General features: G+C 40.5%; 1 protein-coding gene across 2 annotated transcripts in view; it reads right to left on the bottom strand.

The window, feature by feature from the left end:
• Positions 1-21,301, bottom strand: part of LOC135220517 (uncharacterized) — a 121,000-nt gene that overhangs the window by 57,384 nt on the left and 42,315 nt on the right. For both annotated transcript variants that reach the window (XM_064257670.1, XM_064257669.1), the window contains exon 3: positions 18,281-18,389. In XM_064257670.1, the coding sequence (XP_064113740.1) occupies positions 18,281-18,389 (109 nt within the window). The remainder of the gene's footprint in view (positions 1-18,280; positions 18,390-21,301) is intronic.

Raw genomic sequence — 21,301 nt, 5'->3', positions numbered from 1 at the left:
AATAATTGCCTTGTCTTTTGCAAGGCCTATCTTATCTAACTAAGATTGTGGCTCTCTAGCTCTTTAGCTGTGTCTAAGACTACTATGAAGTTCCCATAGCAACTTCTTTACAAGGAGCTAGTTATAAATGGTTCAAAGATCGACAAAATAATGAACTAAAATACTGCATACAGATTCCAAGGTAAAGTACCAAGCAGAGTCTTAATACCTTGAAAAAATCTAGTTCTTTGTCCTCAAACAAACCTTATAGCCAAAGCCAACATGGCACTTTAACCTTAAAAGCTGATAACAAAAATTTTCCTCATGTTTGAGAAACAACAGAAACCTAACCATGTTTATAAAGGCATCGGTGCTGGAAAGAAACCTTTAATGTGGGACCATGACTTACAACCTAACCACTGGTGTTGCTGATGGCATTACTGTGAGATCCTGCCTTGAGCTCACCAGAACCAAGGTCCCTAGTAGGCAGTCATCTGTAGCTTGTGGGATGTGATGTATACTTATCACTTCTCAGTTGCCTGCATCCACCACTGGGAGAAAATGGAAACCCAACCTTCCTGGTCACCTGGGGTAATCAACGCCAAGAGACAACTTACAAAGTTGCCCTAATACACCGACAACTTCTGAAACCTAACAAGTTTGAGAAAGACATCAGTCTAGACCAGTTGTTTTTGAACCAAAGATTGCAACTCAACTTTTCACTGGGTCCTTAAGGGTTATAACTTTATGGGATTATTATTTCTCTAATATTCGCGTTCTCTGGATTCGTGGATTTCTCTCTGGACCATATCTACCCCTTATTCACAGAAAATTTGCCTGTTTGCAGTATTTTTCTATGAGAAATATCCTCAAATTCCTGGATTTTTATCAATTTCATCATAAAATGCACTTTTTGTGATAAAACTATATTAAAAAAACCAGGTATAAATTTTTAAGTGGGTTTTTCTTTAGTTTCAACTAACAAAACAGGCCGTTTTGTTAGGGGTTCCAACTATTCGCGGATTCTAACTATTCAGGGGGGGGTCTGGTACACATCCCCCGTGAATACGGGGGGACCACTGTACGTATACTCTTATCATAATTAACATTATCGGAGAAAATTTTGGTTTTCTTTATGTTAGTTAATGTACTGTTTCTTTATCATCCATCATTGAGATGTGCATGTGCTATTTGAATTAATAAAAATCTCTGCATGTTGATTTTGTTTCTGCAACATGTTTTCATAAGAATAATTACATATATAAAAAGAAAATGTTCAAGAGGGCATGGGTCACCATGGTTAATTTGGACAAGATTTTGGGTCACTGCCAAAAAAGGTTAAGACCCACAGGTCTAGACCTACCCAGGGAACAGCTTGGTGTCCCAGCTCAAGCTAGAGGACCTTGATTCGAAACCAAACATTGGAAAAAAGATGACTTCCTTTAGTCTCAAACAGGTCCATCACAGGGGATGCCCACAGCCCACTGTCTATGGCTAGTCTTTGGATGTTGAGTACCTTCCATTAATATTACTTATCTCAGCAGGTGTACATCCACTACAAATTTCACAATGATACTGAATAATTACCTTCAGCAAAGGTAATAGCTCAGGGTGATGTTGGGTGTGCTAATTTGACCAACTAACAGAAATGGAGGGCAGAGCATTTAGACTTAGAAGTGTTTGCTTCTCCTTAAACATAAAATGATTAATATAATCTCAAGGAGGCCTACCCTATTTGAGCACGCTCTAATTGCCCTACATGGCATAAGAGTGTCAAACTCATTATCTATAAATAAGGTCCAGTCTGCATTAACAATCCTGAGAGGGAAAAACTTCAAAATACATAGATATTTTGTTCTCAGCCTAGGTGAGGACCAAAAGACTACCAGTATCTTCAATGCATAAGTCATCTTTGCACAACAATTGTAATTCTCTTACCACATCACAGGTCCTGAGGCTACCAAGAGAGGGTTTAGCTGCTTTACTATGACTCAAAAAGCTCTGATGGCAAAAACTAACCCCATCAAGGTTCCCAAAAAGAGTTACGGAGTACCAGTTCCCTTAATTATATCTGACCTGAAGACTGCCTGAGGTCCAGGTTTTAAGCATTGCCTAGTATATATAGCATTACCTATAACATATTAAGACAGAGACCTAAAACTCTAAAAGCTGGTACTGGCGGCATTCAGAGTAACTAGGAAACTAAGAACTTAATGAAGTTGCTTATAGAGGTGCATGGTCAGGAAATACCTCCAGTGAGAATATCTTTAATTCCAAAATGAAAAGAAACTGCACAGGGACTAGTCCTTCCCCAATGCTAACCCCCTATTTGGAAAGAGACCCTTTGCTTATGAAGTAGTTCTCTTTCTCCAATACATGGCGGCAAGAAAGAAATATCAGAAGAGAGGCTCCCTTTACATGAACTGCATTAAAGCCTTGATATACGCAAGCAACAGCTCAAATGAAAGTTCTATTTCCACAAAATCATATGTTAAACTCTCCTTACAGAAGTTCATTGCTCTGAACTATGTAACTCCTGAAAAGCTTCCACTGAGGGTTAAAAAACCCCCTTTAACCACTGCCAACAAAACACTTACTCCATTTCAAAATGAAGAATGATTTAGTTGGAAACTTGACGGCTCAACCAAATACACTAAATCTGATCAGGAAAATCTTGCAATAATGAGAATGTTCCTGAACCACAGGGGAATCAGAAAACAAAACAAAAGAGTAACTAATTGTTTACAAAAAAAAAACACCCTGTGTGGAAAAGGAGGTGAAATCCTCGAAACAAAATGCTAAGACTACTAACAGTAAACACCCATTACTATTTAAATTGAACCCAAAAACAATAGTGCGTGCCAAGATTCACTATAGGTCATTGAAGTCGAGGAGCAGACACGTGCTCATGCGATAGGAGTGCATGTGATAAGTGTGCAATCAGTAAATGTGCAAGTGAAAAGCAAACAAATTATAAGCATACAGGCAATAGGCGCAAAGACGTATGACCACAAACTAAAGGCGCTCCAAGTCATAAACTATGGCATACAAGCCACAAGTGCACAAGCGATAGGCACACAAACCATAGGAGTGCACGCAATAGGCATATAAGCATAGGTGCGTGTGTGTGAGGCATACAAGCCATATGCACACACATGATATGAACGCAAGTCATGGCTGTTACACGAGAGGCACACAAGCCATTGATGTACACACGACAGGTGCATATGTAATAATACATGTATAATAATGCAGCATGCTGTCCTGCACAAATTTGCGCTAGATGCATGCTACTGGGGTATTAGAACTGCCAGGCTCATTATCACCCACCTGAAGAAATACACAATACGTACACAGGCGACTAAAACTTGCTTAAATACTACCAGAGAGACGAAAGTATCACTGCTACCGGGCCGATTCAATACAGTAAAATTAAAAATAAAGGTAAAAATGTTGGCTAATGGCCCTGAATCAATGGAAAGCTCATTTGGAGTAACAGATTGAAGAGAAGTAGTAGAGGACCTAACCAGTTACTAAATGGGAAAACAGACAAGACATGAATCCCTTTAAAAGTCTTACTGTAATTAATTCACAGCCGTGCATCTGGTGCCCAGCCCCGTCCCTTACGACATTCCTGATTGACTGTTGATCAGCCAACTACAGGGCTGGAAAGTTGCAAACTTGTCACTGTCTCTCAAAATGTCACACAGATTTCTTTTCCCATCTCTTATGACAAAAATGTCTTTTCAAAAGTTATAACTTTCATTACAACTCAGTTTTAGCTGAAGAAAAGTAGTGTTTCCCAGTTCCATCACTAAACATCAAGCCAATGATTGAAGGATTTTAATGATATATGAATTGTGCTTCAGTAACCTTAGTGCTAAAATATGTATAGTGAAATAAACATGAAATATTAAGTTGAAATATGATATTGTTAGTATACAATAAAGTTTTGTACATACTTACCTGGCAGATATATACGATTGATGGCCCGCCCAGCCTCCCCTCAGGAGACAGGTGGAAGAAAATAACCTGACAAGAAAGGGGGACTGGTTCTTACACCCGCCTCCCAGCGGCGGGTAAGGTAGATCACCTGACCTACCTGTAGCGTGTGCCGCGAGTTTTGAATTTTCTGTCGTGACGTCAGAGACCTAAGCTAAGTATATATCTGCCAGGTAAGTATGTACAAAACTTTATTGTATACTAACAATATCATTTTTGTACATGAACTTCCCTGCCAGATATATACTTAGCTGATTGACACCCTTGGTGGAGGGAAAGAGACACATACTTACTTAGAAAGTGGGGACAACACATGTTAAAGGAATACATAATATAAACCTCTGGTTCTTACCTGATTTAGGCAGAAGACTTGATAGTACTGTCTATTAGTCTGCGTTGCCACAAAGAGTCTCAGCGAGGGCGACCTATGGCTGAAGAACTCTTTGGGTCTACCAATGGGAACTGAGTCCACTTACTTGGCAGAATCCAAGCAGGATCTGGTCAATGGGGATCAACCCGCTTACATGCCAGAGCCTATCACTACCAATTGCAAGAAGCCTCAAGCACAACCGATCACCTAACCAAATACTAACATTAGTATACGAAAGAAGGAGCTGCCTCCTGCAACCTCCTTCGTACAACCAAAAAACTCAAACTTAAAACTAACAGGGAAAAAGGATTAAAAAGGATGTGTTTCAGCTCCCTGCCCCAGCACTGATCCGCCGATACGTAAAGGGCCTAGCCCAAAACACTTATCATACGTAATCGATACGTCCCTTAGGTAGTGATTAGAGAAGACTGATTCACACCTCCAAAAAGTGGCCTTCATAAGGTTTTGTAATAACAAATTCTTCTTGAAAGCCAAAGAGTCGCGATGGCCCGTACTTCGTGCGCCTTGACTTTCAGAAGGTTAAACTGTTGCTGATTGCAAGAAGTGTGTGCTTCTCTAATAATATTCCTGATAAAGAATGAGAGTGCATTTTTAGATAAGGGCCTACTGGGGTCCGCCCCCCTTACAGAGCACCAGAGATTGCTCTCATTAGGGGCAGTCTTTTCTTCCTCTGAAGATAATATTTCAGGCTTCTCACCGGGCAAAGAGATCTCGTCCTCATTCTGTTCCCCAAACTAAGGAGGATTAAGCTTTTGATTTCGAAGCTCCTGGGCCACGGCGAAGAAGGGTTTTCATTCTTGGCTAGGAAAGCCGAAGAAAAGAGCAAACCGCGGAGCCTCCTTGGAAACCTACCTCACCTTCTAGAGCCTGCAGCTCGCTGACCCTCTTCGCTGACGCTAACGCACAGAGAAAAAGAGTCTTCATCGAAAGGTCTCTGAACGAAGCAGCATGGGGAGGTTCGAACCTTGAGGACCTCAGGAAGAGCAGCACGACATCAAGATTCCAGCTAGGCACTAAGGAGGAGGTTCTTTTAACCGTTTCAAACGATCTGATTAAATCATGGAGGTCCTTGTCCTCAGATATGTTTAATCCTCTATGACGAAAAACTGAGGAAAGCATGCTCCTGTATCCCTTGATGGTGGAGACAACCAACCCGCATTTTTCCCTCAGAAGATAAGGAAATCTGCAATTCTGAGTCCACAGAGGTACTGGAGGAGGAAACTTTATGATCCTGCACCAGCGTCGAAAAAAAAACATCCCACTTCGACTGGTAGACTCGAGATGTGGAAGGTCTACGTGCATTGGCAATAGCCCTTGCAGACTTTGCCAAAAAACCCTTAGCTCTGACGAGACTCTTGATAGTCTGAATCCAGTCAGACTGAGAGCGGGGAGGTTTTTGTGAAACCTGTCGAAGTGGGGCTGTTTGAGCAGATCGACTCTTAGAGGTAGGGTATCTTGCGGACATCCACCAGCCATTCCAGTACCTCTGTGAACCAGTCGTGGGCGGGCCAGAACGGAGCTATCAACGTCATCCTTGCTCCCTCTGACGCTGCGAATTTCCTTAACGTTTCCCCTATAATCTTGAAAGGCGGGAACGCGTAAAGATCCAGATTCCTCCAATCCATCAGGAATGCATCTATTGCCACTGCTCTTGGTCTGCAATAGGGGAGCAGTATAGATCTATCCGCGCATTCCTGGAGGTCGCAAATAGATCGAGATGGGGCCTGCCCCACGTCCTCCACAGCTCCTGGCATACGTCCGCGTGCAGAGTCCACTCTGAGGGAAGGACTTGATTCCTTCTGCTTAGCAGATCCGCTCTGACATTTCTTTCTCCCTGTACGAACCTGGTGAGAAGCCTTAGTTCCTTTCCTCTGACCACAAGAGGAGCGATCTCGCTGTGCTCGTACAGGGAGAAAGAGTGAGTCCCCCCCTGTTTCCGAATGTAAGCCAGGGCTGTAGTGTTGTCGGAGTTGATCGAACATATTCCCTTTTACGAGGGGTTCGAAGGTCTTGAGAGCTAACCAAATCGCTGTTAGCTCCTTCTTGTTGATGTGCCAGGACACCTGATCCCCCATCCAGGTGCCTGACACTTCTCTCGACCCGAGAGTAGCTCCCCAACCTTTGTCCGAAGCGTCTGCATACAACACTAGGTTGGGGTTCCGAACCTGCAAGGAAAGGCCTTCCTTGAACAATAGAGGGTCTAGCCACCAACGTAGATCCTCCTTTATCTCTTGCGAAATCTTGAACGCAAAGTCCAGACCTTGAGATTTCCGATCCCAGTTCCTCCTCAGGAAGAACTGTAGGGGTCTGAGGTGCAACCTTCCTAGAGAAACGAACGAATTGCTCCAGCGAGGAGAGTGTCCCCAACAGACTCATCCACTCCCTCGCTGTGCATACATCTTTCTCTAGAAAGATTGCTACCTTCTCCAAACCTCGGGTTATCCTCTCTGGGGACGGATACGCCCGAAAAACCTGAGAAGCCATCAGAATCCCCAGATAGATACGCTCTTGACTGGGGATTAGCTGTGACTTCTCGAAATTCACTAGCAAACCCAGAGAAGCTGCTAGATCCAACGTCACTCGTAAGTCCTCCAGACATTTCTCCTTGGATTTGGCCCTGATAAGCCAATCGTCCAAGTAGAGGGAAATCCTCACTCCCTCGAGATGAAGCCACTGGGCAACGTTCTTCGTCAGTCCTGTGAATACTTGGGGGCCGTGGAAAGGCCGAAGCATAGGGCCCTGACTGAAAAACGTTCCCTCCCCACATGAATCTGAGATATTTGCGAGAAGAAGGATGGATCGGCACATGGAAGTAAGCGTCCTGAAGGTCCAGCGACACCATCCAGTCCCCGGGACGAAGAGCTGCTAAGGACTGATGACGTCGTCTCCATAGCGAACTTCCTCTTCTTCACAAAGACATTCAGGGCGCTCAACGTCCAGAACCGGTCTCCATCCTCCTGAGTTCTTGGGAACTAGGAACAGACGGTTTGTAGAACCCCGCTGAAAGAGGGTCCTGAACCATCTCTATTGCCTCTTTCTCTAACATCAGCTCTACCGCTAGAGCGAGGGCTTGATTCATTAGTGGGTCTTTGTATTTGGCCACCAGTGCCCTTGGAGTGGTGGTCAAGGGTGGTCTCGAAATAAAGGGAATGAGTATCCCCTCTTGATGATCGCGAGGGACCAGTTGTCCGCCCCCTTTCGTGCCCAGACATCTGCAAAGTTCAGAAGTCTGGCACCCACCCCAGTTGTCTGGAGGACACCCGAACTACTTCTTGGCCCTAATAGACCGGGAGAAGGTCCTTCCTCTTCTAGGTGGTCTCGAACCTCTGGAGGAAGAAGAGCGAGACGAAGGTCCTCCTCGAAAGGGTTCTTGCCTACTTTGAGCCTCTTTCTTCGTCTTCTGCTGAAACGAAGGTTTCGGAATTCTAGCCGAGCGAGCTAGCTATCCTGCGTCGCTTTGCTGATAACGAGCTGGAGATATCGTTAATAGTCTTCTTGGGGAAGAGTTGCGGGGAAAGCTGTGAATACAGCAAGGAAGCTCTCTGTGCGTGAGAAACCGCCTTGGTAAGAAAAGAGCAGAAAACGGCCCTCTTCTTTACCACCTCCTGCACCAAAAAGTGAAGCAATTTCCCCGGAACCGTCTCTCACTGCCTTGTCCATGCAAGGCAGAACTGCGTGGAGGTCTTCAGGCGAAAGAGTGTCTTGCTCTTGAGTCCTCTTAGCCAACACTCCCAGGGTCCAGTCAAGAAAGTTAAAAACTTCTAAGACTCGGAACATTCCCTTCAGAAGTGATCCAACTCGCTCATACCCCACGTCGTCTTCGCAGAATTCAGCGCCGAGCGACGTGTGGAATCGACCAACGAAGAGAAGTCCGAGTCTGCAGAAGAGGGAGGAGTTAGACCCAAGGCTCTCCTGACTCGTACCAGAACCCCATCTTACCCGTCAGCTTGGACGGGGGAAAAGAAAAAACAAAAAAACTGTCTTGCCCTTCTCTTCTTTTGAAAGCAACCAGTCGTCAAAGTTCTTCATAGCCTTCTTCATAGACACTGTAGGCTTCATCTTAACGACTGAAGACTTCTTAGCCGTATTGGTCGTTGAAAATAAGGACGGAGGAGACGGAGGAGCAACGGCCGAAAGAGACTCCCCAAAATCTTGCAAGAGGAGGTCTGTAAGTCTCTTATACGAAGAAACCGAAGCATCCTTGGGCAAATCTTCCTCCGAATCAGCAACAAATTCTTCCGAAGAATGACGTCTAGAAGCTCTACTGCCCGGAGGAGAGCTAATCCTTGAGAGCGCCTGTTCGGAGAGCGCCTACTAGGCGAGCGCCTACTGGAAGAGAAACCACTGGGAGAGCGCTTACACGGGGAGCGCCTACCAGGAGAGCGCCTACCAGGAGAGCGCCTACTTTGAGAGCGCCTCCCAGGAGAGAGCCTACTAGGAGAGCGCCTAGTTGGAGAGCGCCTACCTAGTAAGGAGGCGCCTACTTTGAGAGCGCCTCCCAGGAGAGAGCCTTACTTGGTGAGGCGCCTGCTAGGAGAGCGCCCTACTTGGGGAGCGCCTTACTAGGAAGGGAGCGCCTACTTTTGAGAGCGCCTTCCCAGGAGAGAGCCTACTTGGTGAGCGCCTGCTAAGGAGAGCGCCATACCTTGGGGAGCGCCTACTAGGAGAGTGCCTACAAGTGGAGGCCCGTCTGTCGGAAACAGATTCTAACTCCACAGAAGAGCGTCTGGATAAGGGAGAGCGCCTATCAGGCTCTCTGCGCCTGCTAGGCTCTTGGCGCCTGCCATCCTCAATACGCCTGCCAGGCTCTTGACGCCTGCCACGGGGAGAGAAAACATCCACAGATGAATCCCTGTCAGAAGCGCGGCGCTTACAAGGCTCTGAGCGCCTATCCAATCGGGAGTGATCTAACGGAGGAGAAAACTTCCGTTGCCGCCTACCAGGCTCTTGGTGCTTACCTTACAGACCTTACATCTTGTTCGGGTTGCCCCAGGTCCCTCAGTGTGAGGCACCTCCTTAATGTCTACCAGAGAGTTGCTAGTACATCTTCCGGTATATTTTGCATCTTCCAATCTTGGATGGTCTGGGATGCAGTTTAGATATTTGTCGAGCTTATTCTTAAACACATCTACGCTCACTCCTGATATATTCCTCAGATGAGCTGGCAACGCATTGAATAGACGCTGCATTATCGATGCTGGTGCGTAGTGGATTAATGTCCTGTGTGCTTTCCTTATTTTTCCTGGTATAGTTTTGGGCACTATTAATCTACCTCTCGCTGCTCTTTCTGATATTTTAGTTACCATGATATTTTCTGCTATTCCTTCTATCTGTTTCCATGCCTGAATTATCATGTAGCGTTCTCTTCCTCCTTTTCGAGACTATATAATTTTTAAGAATTGTAGCCTTTCCCAGTAGTCTAGGTCCTTAACTTCTTCTATTCTAGCTGTTAAAGGACCTTTGTTACACTCTCTATTTGTGCAATATCCTTTTGATAGTGTGGGTACCATATCATATTGCAATAAATTCAAGGTGGGACTACGAACATATGTTTTATAAAGCATAATCATGTGTTCAGCTTTTCTTGTTTTGAAGTGCCGTAACAACATTCCCATTTTTGCTTTATATTTTGCCAACAGAGTTGCTATTTGATCATTGCATAACATGTTCCTATTCATCATCACACCAAGGTCTTTAACTGCTTCCTTATTTGTGATGGTCCTCATTATTAGGTCCCTTATATGCATATAGCTTTCTTTCTCTGTCTCCATAATTTATTGATTCAAATTTATCAGAGTTAAATACCATCCTATCTTTTACCTCTGCCCAATCATATACTTTGTTAAGGTCTCTTTGTAGAGCGTTCCTATCTTCATCACAAGTAATTTCTCTACTTATTCTTGTGTCATCTGCGAAACTACTCACTACCGAATCCTTCACATTATTGTCTATGTCTTCAATCATAATAACAAACAGTATTGCAGCTAACACCGTACCTTGCGGCACACCGGATATTACCTTGACTTCATCCGATTTCTCGTCGTTTGCAATAACTATCTGTTTTCTGTGTGTAAAAATTCTTTTAACCATCTTCCTACTTTATCCACGATATTGTGTTTTCTAATTTTCTTCGCTAATATATTATGGTCTACTTTATCAAAAGCTTTTGCAAAGTCTAAATAAACCACATCTGTTTCATTTCCGCTTTTCATATTTTTGAATATGTTCTCACGGTGGACTAACAGTTGGGTTTGTGTACTTTTTTTCCGAGTACGAAACCATGTTGTCCTTTATAAACAATTATTTTTTATTAAATGTTTCATAATATTTTTCTTCATTACCCTTTCATACACTTTCATAATATGTGATGTTTAGACTCACAGGCCTATAATTACTTGCCTCTAGTCTGATCCACTTTTGAAAGTAGGGGTAAGATATGCTAATTTGTGCTCATCATAAATCTTGCCTGTATCTACACTTTGTCTTAATAATATTGCAAGTGGCTTTGCGATAGAATGAACTACTTTCTTTAACAAAATAGCAGGAATTCCATCAGGCCCTGCAGCAGCTCATTTTTAATTTCATTAATAGCCTGCACAATATCAGCTTCATTAATATCTATGTCAGCTAAATATTCACTATTTTCATCCACCCTTACTTCTATATCATTATCTTCATTATCTATTCTAGGGGTGAATTCTCTCTTATATCGTTCTGCCAGTATGTTGCAAATTTCCTTTTTTCATTCGTTAATCTCCCTTCAATTCTCAGAGGGCCTATTTCTATTCTTCTTTTATTCATCTTCTTCGCATATGAGTATAATAGCTTGGGGTTTTTGCTTGATATTTAATAGGGTTTTTTTCTTCCAAGTCCCGTTTTTCATTTTCTTTTGATTGTATAATCTTTGTTCTGCATTTTCTATCTTACTTTTTAGTTCTATAACTTTCCATGCATTTTTTTCTTTTGCAAGACCTTTTTTCCACTTTCTGATTTTCTGGAACAAGATCCTTCTGTCTCTTGGTATGCATGAATGATGTTTACTTTTCTTCTTCGGTATATATTTTTCCACTATTTTCTCCAATATTTTATATAATATCTCCGTATTTACCCTTATGTCATCACTTACGAAAATGTTATCCCAATCTTTGTTTAATTCTTCATTAATTTCTGACCATTTTATTTATATTTTTACTGTAGAAGTTGTATTTTCCAATTATCCTTCCCACTTTTTCATTTCTTGCTTATCTCTATTTTCACTTGCTTTGGAATGAACTGTTAATTCTAAGACATTATGGTCTGAAATATTCGCATTATAAAAACTATTATTTCTTTAACATAATTCATCTCGTTCACAAATACTAGGTCTAAAGTATTTTCCTTTCTTGTTGGCAGGTGATTTATTTGTTGAATGTGTATTCTAGTAGCATATCTAATAGCTTTTCAAATTGCCTCTTATCTTCTGCACTACTATTACTCTCTTTTTTATATGTATAAGTACAACCACAATCTCCTATTCGTTCTTTCCATTCTACGAAAGGAAAGTTGAAGTCACCAGATAGGAGAATAGTCCATCCTTGTGATTTCTACATATATCATCCAATTTTTCAATTATTAAGTCAAACTCTTTAGTATTAGGAGGTCTATATATTACTATGTTTTTCATCAATTTTTCAGATTCAAATTCTACCGCTATTAGTTCACATTCTGAGTTACTATATTTCTCATATATCCTTGTTTTTTGTCTTTCCCATATATTGCGGTTCCCCCTTGATTTCTATTTTTTTCTATCTGATCTATAAGTTTGGAACCCGTTTTATTTGATCATCATTCCCAGTCTCTGGGAATACCAGGTTTCACTTATATTCATTATAGCTATTTTCTTTTCATTTTGTTTTGGGTTCAGTTCCTTCTAAGTACTCTATTTTTCTTTTTGAGTTACTCGTAACTAAACCCTGCGCATTCATCACTATGATGGTTTGCGTGTTTTCTCCTTCATTTAATAACTGGTAGTAATAAGGATTTTCCCATGTCTCTTTCCTGTTCTGGTATGTTGTTCTTTTTTTCATTTCCAGAAATTCTGACATTAAAAAATCCAACTTTTCCATAATATTTGATCTTCCTTCATCATAATTATTCATTTTGTGTTCTGAATCTGCAATTTCTCCGTTTCTGCAATATCCTCTTGCATAATAAATACAGTTATTATCTCTTGAGTAGAATTTCGGAGCTGATGCTTTGAAATTTTTTGCTGACACCTCTGCATATCTCATTGGTGGTTTGCTTTTCTCTTTTACCTGATATTCTTGATTTTCTCTCTTTATTTGTTTCTTTCTTATTTTGGATTTTATTACTTGGTTGGTTATTTATTTGATTATGATTCATGGCTACAGGGTGCATATATTTGCATTTTTTGTCGAAACTTACATCCTTTTCCTTCTTTTAGGTTTTTACATATTTTTGGATGCAGATCTCTGCAATCATCCCCATATCCATCTAAGTATGCACATTTACCATATATTTCATAGTTTTGACATATCTTAGGATGTTTGTAGTAACATCTTTCTCCAAATCTGCAATTCCCTCTTTTCAAAAGGTTGCAGATTTTGTCTTTCTTGTCTATTTTTTCCTCTTTCCCGTCATTGTATAGATCTGGGTAGAGCCTCTTCGGGATTTGCTTTTCTGTTGTCATATCGTAATTTATTTCTTCGTAGGTATGCTGCTTTATTGCCTCATATGTAGTATCAATGAGTATCTCTGCATCCATACTTTTATCTTGTTCTTTGTTTTTTCCTTATTTTTTTCTGTCATTTCATTTTTGTTTACTTCTCTTCCGTTTTCCTCTTCTTCTTTTTCTTCTTTTCTTCTCTTCCTCTTCTTCTTCATCCTCAACTATTTGTACATTCAATCTTGATTTAATAACATGGTCTATCCATGATAGACATGTTGAACAAAAAATTCTTGTATCTTTTCTCAAATCTTGTATTACCTCAGCACACTGTGGATGGGTCGGAATGTTGTTTCATGCAGCACATTTTCTGATTAGGTTTTGTGGATTGACTATGCTATACCAAACCTTACACAGTTTGCATGCTTTTGGCATTCTTTTTCCTAATGCATCAATTAGGATATTCACAAGATTCACCTTATTCATTTTTCTTTGTCGGGGAATATGTTGGTTTATGTATATTTTCTTTATGAGTCTCTTGACCACTTGGATTTTATTTGGAACTTCTTCAATTATTTTCAAGATGTTTTCATTAGATTTGTTCCAGTTTGAAGGATTATATCCTTCTAATATATCTATGAATGCTTTTGTATCTTTTGGTTAGGACTGTTGCTGATTTCATAGATGAGAAATGCCAGTTCCCTTCCTGCTACCTCATCGTATTGCGAATCTGCTAGACACGCCAAATTACGCCACCTCTTCCCGCAGTTGGAACTTACTGCCATCTTGTTCTGATTTATAGTATTACACTTGATAAACTAACTTAGAAGACGCTTTATCCTACTATTTTCACACTAATCTTATCACCGATAGTTTCACGAACACTTCTAGATATTTCTCAAATTCTAGTCGTATGTTAAACTTGTGATATCTGTTGATTAATCTGACTTCACGCGGGGTACGACTCACCAAGCAAGATGGCTCTTGGCGCCTACTAGGCTCTTGACGCCTACTAGGCTCCGAGCGTCCGTCAAAAGGAGAGTGGCCACCAGGCGAAGAACTCTTCCTTCGCTCCTGACGAAAACGAGCTCTTGACGTCTGTCAAGCTCTTGACGCCTAACTGAAGAGGAGCGGAAATCCTGAGGAGAGAGCCTGTCTGGCTCCTTACGCCTTACATGCTCACAACTCTTTGCTGGAAGAGAGGAGAGCCTACTCGGGAGAAAGATCCCGAGCTCCAGCCTGCACTTCTGACCTCCTACTAACAGGCTCAAAGCTCTTCTAGCCAAAGGAGATTTAGCCGAAGGAAGTTCTTAGACTTCTTCACCGGAAGTGAGGCGTCCTTCCGACGATGAGAAGTCCCGGCAATAGACTCCGCTAAAGCCGCAATCTGCGCCTGCAGACCCGCCAGGATACGCGCAGGAGATCTCTTAAACTCCTCTACAGGGGACGAAGTCCGAGAGCGAACAGGAGAAGCGTAACCGGACGAAATCTTGGTTCTCTTGCGTTCCACTTCTGGCTCTTCCGCGAAGGATTCGGGGCTGGAAGGAAGGGCGCAAGGATCCTTCCAGGGCCTCTTGAGAGGGCGAGACGACTCCGATGCGCTCCATCTACGCTGAGGAGAAGGCGACGAAGATGACGAGAAGCACTGGCGCAATAACTCCCTCCTTGGTTCGATCCAAGGCAGCCTGGGAACGAGCAACAGGAACTGCCGAGGGGACGCCTGACCGGTGGGGGTTCTCCCTAACCTTCCTGCGGCTTTCGACTTTTCCTCCTCCACTGGGTCTGGGAGTCTGGAAGAGGTCTAGGCCTGGAAGCGTTAGTGAGCCGGTCAGACGCACCCTCCACTGCACTAGGGGCACTGCATGATCACTTGCACTATCATCACTCTTACCTTGTCGAGAGCGAGCGAGGCTCTCCTTACTCCTGATCGAGGCTCTCCCAGAAGCAACTTCCGAAACGAATCTTCGGGTTCAAAGCTGGGGCGCAGGGGCTGAAACTGGAGAAGGAACTACTTCTACTACAGGATTCTCAGCGTCAACTTCACTCACCCTCGATCTACTAGAACTCTTTGAAGAAGCCTTGCGCACCCTATCCTTCTCTAACTTTCTCACATAAGAAGAGAGAGCCTTCCAACCATCCTCATCCAAATTCTCACACTCTTTGCAAGGGTTAATAAAAGAGCATTCATTCCCTCTACACGACTCACATACCGAGTGAGGATCTAATGCAGCTTTAGGAAGCCTAACTTTACATTCCTTCTCTGAACAAACCCTAAATAAACTAGGTTTCTTAACTTCATAATCATCCATGATTATAGATATGTAAGAGAAATCCAAAAGAAAAATCCAAAAAACAGTCCAAAAAGCGTATGCCAAGCCAACAAACAAAGGGTACTTCACCAAAATCCAAATCGTCGGCAACGAGAACGAATTTTAACTATCGTAAGGACTGAACAACAGGTGTTGTCCAGCCGGCGACAGAAAATAATCTGACAAGAAAGGGGGACTGGTTCTTACACCCGCCTCCCAGCGGCGGGTAAGGTAGATCACCTGACCTACCTGTAGCGTGTGCCGCGAGTTTTGAATTTTCTGTCGTGACGTCAGAGACCTAAGCTAAGTATATATCTGGCAGGGAAGTTCATGTACAAAAATATCCTTTCATTCCTTACATGACATTGCAGTGAATTCAACATTTATCATCTTGTGTTTCATACAGTATCGTAGCTTAAATGCCTTGGATGACAATGCTACCACAACATTATAGGTAGGGCTATCAATGTGAATAAGAAGCAAAAGATTAAGAATATTACTCTCTCTCTCTCTCATCTTTGTGTAGTCAGGCGTTGCTCACAGGACCGGTCAAAGACGTCATCATTGTGATCATGATCCCTCAATAAAAATAGTCTTATGGGGGAAAAAGAAAGACAAGAACTCATTATTGTCACTATCACTATAACTATCACCCTCTCTCATATCCTATAGTGGAAATCTCTACATGAAAATAAATCGTAATACAGGCAGTCCCCAGTCATTGACGGGGGTTCCATTCCCGGGAGTGTGCCGATAAGCAAAAACCGCCATTAACCAAAACTCGGTGCTTTATGGTTCCATAATGGCGTTTATTGCGGTGATAATCGGTGCTTATGGCAAGCCATTAGGATGGGCCCCCTTATGGTGAGCCATAAGAACGCCATAAGGTGTCTTATAGCGTTGATAACCAGAACTCGTCCTGTTATGGCACCATAAATTGCTGATTTTATGTCACTGGACAAGCGCCATAAAACTGGATCGGCATTAACCGAGTCCATCAGTAACCAGAGACTGCCTGTAATGAGAGGGATATAAGAGAAAAGGAGAAGAGATTGTAGCAAAAACCAATGGGATGAATGAATTTCCTCCATAAGGTATCAATATCTCTCTAAGTAACAATTTTTTTCATGTAGAGATTTCCATTACAATATATGAAAGAGGGTTATAGTGATAATGATAGTGACAATGAAGATGTCTTATTCTCTTTCCTAAATAAGGCTGCTTCTATCGAAGGATCGTGATCACGATGATGATGTCATCGACTACACAAAGATGAGAGAGATTATTATTCTTAATCTTTTGCTTGTTATTTTTATACTGATAGCTCTACCTATAATTTTTTGGTAGAATTGTCTTCCATGATATTTTATTACGATACTATATGAAACACAAGATGATAAATGATGAATGTACTACAATGTCACATAAGGAATGAAAGGATATATTTTATCTTAAAATTTCATGTTTATTTCACTATACATATTTTAGCATTAAGGCTACTGAAGCAAATAATTCATATATCAATAAAATCCTTCAATCATTGGCTTGATGTTTAGTGATGGAACTGGGAAACGCTATTTTTCTTCGGCTAAAACTGAGGTATAAATGAAAGTTAACATTTTTTTAAGGCATTTTTGTCATACGAGATGGGAACAGAAACCTGCATGACATTTTGAGAGTCACTGACGAGTTTGTAACTTTCCAGCCCTATAGTTGGCTGATCAACAGCCAATCAGGAATGTTGTAAGGGACGGGGCTGGGCACCAGATGCATGGCTGCTGTGAATTAATTATAGTACAGTATTATCCTTTATAGTAGTTTCTACGACCTAACAAGCTCTTTTTGTTAACAATCAATTACTGAATTTTGTTTAATTACAATACCTATTGTTATCCAATCACAACATATCCTGAGAGTAATAAAATTGGAATATTGCCTATTATGGCAACTCTTACCATACATGATTGCACTGAAAGGATATTAAATTATCTTCCGAACTCCTACCAACGCCAAATGCAGAAGCAGACTGTCGGCTAAGGGTGTTTGTACCTATTAGTACCCTGGTGGGGGCAGGGGAAGTAGAGATGGAGAGAAGTATATTCCTAGGAAACCGGTTACTATTTTTGTTTTTAGTTTCAATCTGTCAAACTCCACCTGGCGCAGAAGTAAAGGCTATACTGTACAGCCAATCCTCACTTATCGGTGACATCGGATAACAGCATTTCTGTTTTATGATTCTTGGCTGACATCATTTAAACCAGATTTTCGGCAAAGGTGAGTGATTTTTGGTGTTGGTACGCGGTTTACTGCCATTGGTAAGCAGTTTATTGCCATCGGTAAGCAGTTAACCACACCATTTAGCAATTCATTGGCACTTACAATTTTGTAAACACCATTTACTGTCAGAATTATTATGATGTTTCAGTTATTGACAATTTTCAGTTATCAGCGCTTGGCTTGGAACAGAACCCCCACCGTTAACCGAGGACTGACTGTGCATAAAATGGAGAGGTAATGGACTGACTGTGCATAAAATGGAGAGGTAATGCTCATTTCAAAAAAAGACTTTAAATCCTTTACATACATGGAAATTAAACTGTATACAAACCTGTCCATCACCTACAATGTTACCTTCTGAAGCTCACAATATATGTACATACTACAGAATAAAAGCTCTGCATTCTTAACTTTCTCACAGAAAAAGAATTGTCTTTTATGCTCATGCAACCTCTTGAAAATTGATTCTAAAATTCTACATAAAAAATTATTCAAGCCATTCTAAAGTTAAAGTAAATCCACAACTGGGTAAATACAATAACTAAAAATACTGTACGTACCCTCAGTCTACTAGACTTCTTTCTTCAGCAACCTTTCTCCACTATATTTTGCGTGAAGTACATACGTACTAAAAAATAGCAAAATATTTTTTCTTACCTTCAATGCCCACTTCTTCATCTGAATCTTCCTTGATTGATGAAGGAATGGTCTCACTGTCACCCTGATTATTCTCGTTTCTTTCCATCTGGTAGATTTGCCTACCATGCTTGGGACACATGTAATAAAAATTAAAACAGTAGCAAGGATTTACGTTAAAACAAATAAAACATAGAAAGAGCTTTCACTCACAGGAAACTATACCATCAGCTACAAGAACAATACAAAAAATGGTAAAATAATATTAGCTAAAAAAGGAAATAATGATTTTTGTACAGTCTGCAATGTGAAACCTGGGATTTCACACCAACTTTTATGTATGAATCAATGGATTAGTAATTCTACCTGAAAATATTTTGTTTTTAGATTTATAATTCTAAATTGTAATATTGCCCTGAAAGAATATCCATCTAGAATTACATGGCCAATGTAAATTTCACCCAAAAATTCTGAAATGATGGGAAGCTTAGAAATTTATGTAGACACTCTGTTTGGAATCTTGCTTTTAATCGGGATTATATCAAAATACTTGCAGAATGTGAGCTAGGTGAGGATAGTAAAATACTTCTTAGCCTAGGACTCAATTTTTCTCTGGGCACTGAGGATATTGATTTCCTTAGAGGAATTGGGAGCATCAAGCATTCAGGAGTAAAATTAGATTTTATTAAATGCATGTTGCTTCATAGTTTTGAGAAGAAGGTAGATCATTTACCACGACGTTTCAACTTGGCACTAGATAGATTGAAGAAGAATTCAGTATTAAAATTTTAAAAGCAGACAAAGGAGGCTGTGTAGTGGTTATGAATAAAGAACGATTACCTGATCAAGGCACACAGGCTCTTAAACGATAGTAACACATACCTAAAAGTAACAAAACCCCCTTGCATTAGTGATTTGCAGTCTGAATTTAACAAGAAAATAAAAGCCGTAGTCAGCAGTGGTGTGGAAAAAGAAACCAGAAATATAGTCCTGAGTAAGCTAGCGAGAAAACTGCCATCTTTTAGTTATTTTTACGGAACCCCCAAGATTCACAAGGAGGGGTGTCCTTTAAGCCCCATTGTTGCTAGCTGCAACAATCCTCAGTCTGATCTGTCGTCATGGTTAGCGGAGGTTTTGGGGAAATTAGTAGGGACAATTTCGAAATCTCACTTTAACCACAGTATGGATTTTATGGATCAAATTAAGGAAAAGAATTACATAGGTTCTATGTACAGTCTAGATATAGTTTCTTTATTCACGAATGTACCACTGAGTTTCGTGCTCGACAACTTGAAGAAATTAGTCTTAGATAATATTTTCAAGCCACCTATGCACATAGATAAATTTTGTCATTTGATTAACATTTGCGGTGAATCTACAATTTTTGAGTTTAATGGTTCGTGCTATCAACAAAAATCCGGGGTCTCGATGGGCTCACCTCTCTCCCCTATATTGGCTAACTTATGTATGGAATTTTTCGAAAAGGTTTACGTTTACACTACCGGAAGACATCAAGCCTGAAATTTGGGTTAGGTATGTAGCTGATGTTTTTATTGTTTACAGACACGGCGAAGAAGCCTTTCATAGGTTTTTAGAGTTGCTTAATGGTTTTTTGCCCTCTATTAAATTTACAGTGGAAAACGAAATGGAAAATAGGCTTCCCTTTCTAGATATGGTAGTTCATAGAGACACAGTGAGTAGTGACTTTAAATTCAGCGTGTATAGGAAGAACACCCACACAAACACTTATATTCATTACTTTTCATATCATGAACCTAAAGTAAAGCACAACGTTTTAACCAATTTGTTTTTTCGAGCATACCGAATATGTGATCCCCAGTTCATTGACACAGAAATAAATTTCTTGGTAGATAGTTTTACTAAACTGTGTTACCCAAAGTTTTTTATTTTACAGTCTCTATCTAAAGCTAGATCGATGTATTACGCCCCTCATGATATAACTGAAAAGGTAGATTTTAAGGCATCTCTCGCTCTTCCTTATAATAGAGAACTTAATAAATTTTCTAGGCAGCTTAAAGGAAAAAAGAATGGCTTCAACATAGTTTTTCATACAAAAGTACAATCAAGAAGAAACTCATTAAAAATAACCCGGGTAATAGAGAGAATGTAGGAGTTTATGTGATACCTTGCAGTGATTGCAATGAATGTTACGTGGGAGAAAGCAGACATTCCATTGATAAGAGAAGGGAAGAACACGTTGCTGCTTGCAGAAGGGGAAGTTCATACAGTGCAACTGCGCAACATACATGGGAGAAAAACCACGCAATAAATTTTAAAGGTACAAAGGTTATTTTTGCATGTAACGACAGGACTTTGAGATGGGTAGTAGAAGGGGCGTTAATTTCATTAAACGAGACCTTTGCAGGAAATACTGGTATTACAGAAAATACAACTATTTGTGAAGAGATATGTAGAAAAGGAAAAATTTCAAACTTCAGAAATATATATATATATATATATATATATATATATATATATATATATATATATATATATATATATATCCCTTAAACGCTGAAGGGGTATATTAAAAATCGTCTTCCGTGTACCGAGGCCGTCTCAGAGTGAGCGCGGAAGCGAAAAAAATATTTTTTTCAAAAAATCACAGCGTGCTTAGTTTTCAAGATTAAGAGTTCATTTTTGGCTCCTTTTTTTATCATTGCCTGAAGTTTAGTATGCAACCATCAGAAATGAAAAAAATTATCATTATCATATATAAATAATGCAATATATGATAGTGAAAAAACAAAATTCCATATATAATTGTATTCAAATCGCGCTATGCGCAAAACGGTTAAAGGTAACGAGTTAATTTTTTTTCGTTGTAATGTACACTAAATTGCGATCATTTTGGTATATAACACATTGTAAAACAATAAAAGCAACACAAAGAAAATATTATCACAAAATAATGCATGAATTCGTAACGCGCGGACGTAAACAAATATTTTTTTCAAAAATTCACCATAAATCTAAATATTGTCCTAAAGACTTCCAATTTCTTTCAAACTGAAGATAAAT

The sequence above is a fragment of the Macrobrachium nipponense genome, chromosome 2, assembly GCF_015104395.2.
Source record: "Macrobrachium nipponense isolate FS-2020 chromosome 2, ASM1510439v2, whole genome shotgun sequence".
Classification (NCBI taxonomy): domain Eukaryota; kingdom Metazoa; phylum Arthropoda; class Malacostraca; order Decapoda; family Palaemonidae; genus Macrobrachium; species Macrobrachium nipponense.
This window is presented reverse-complemented; position numbering and strand designations above follow the sequence as displayed.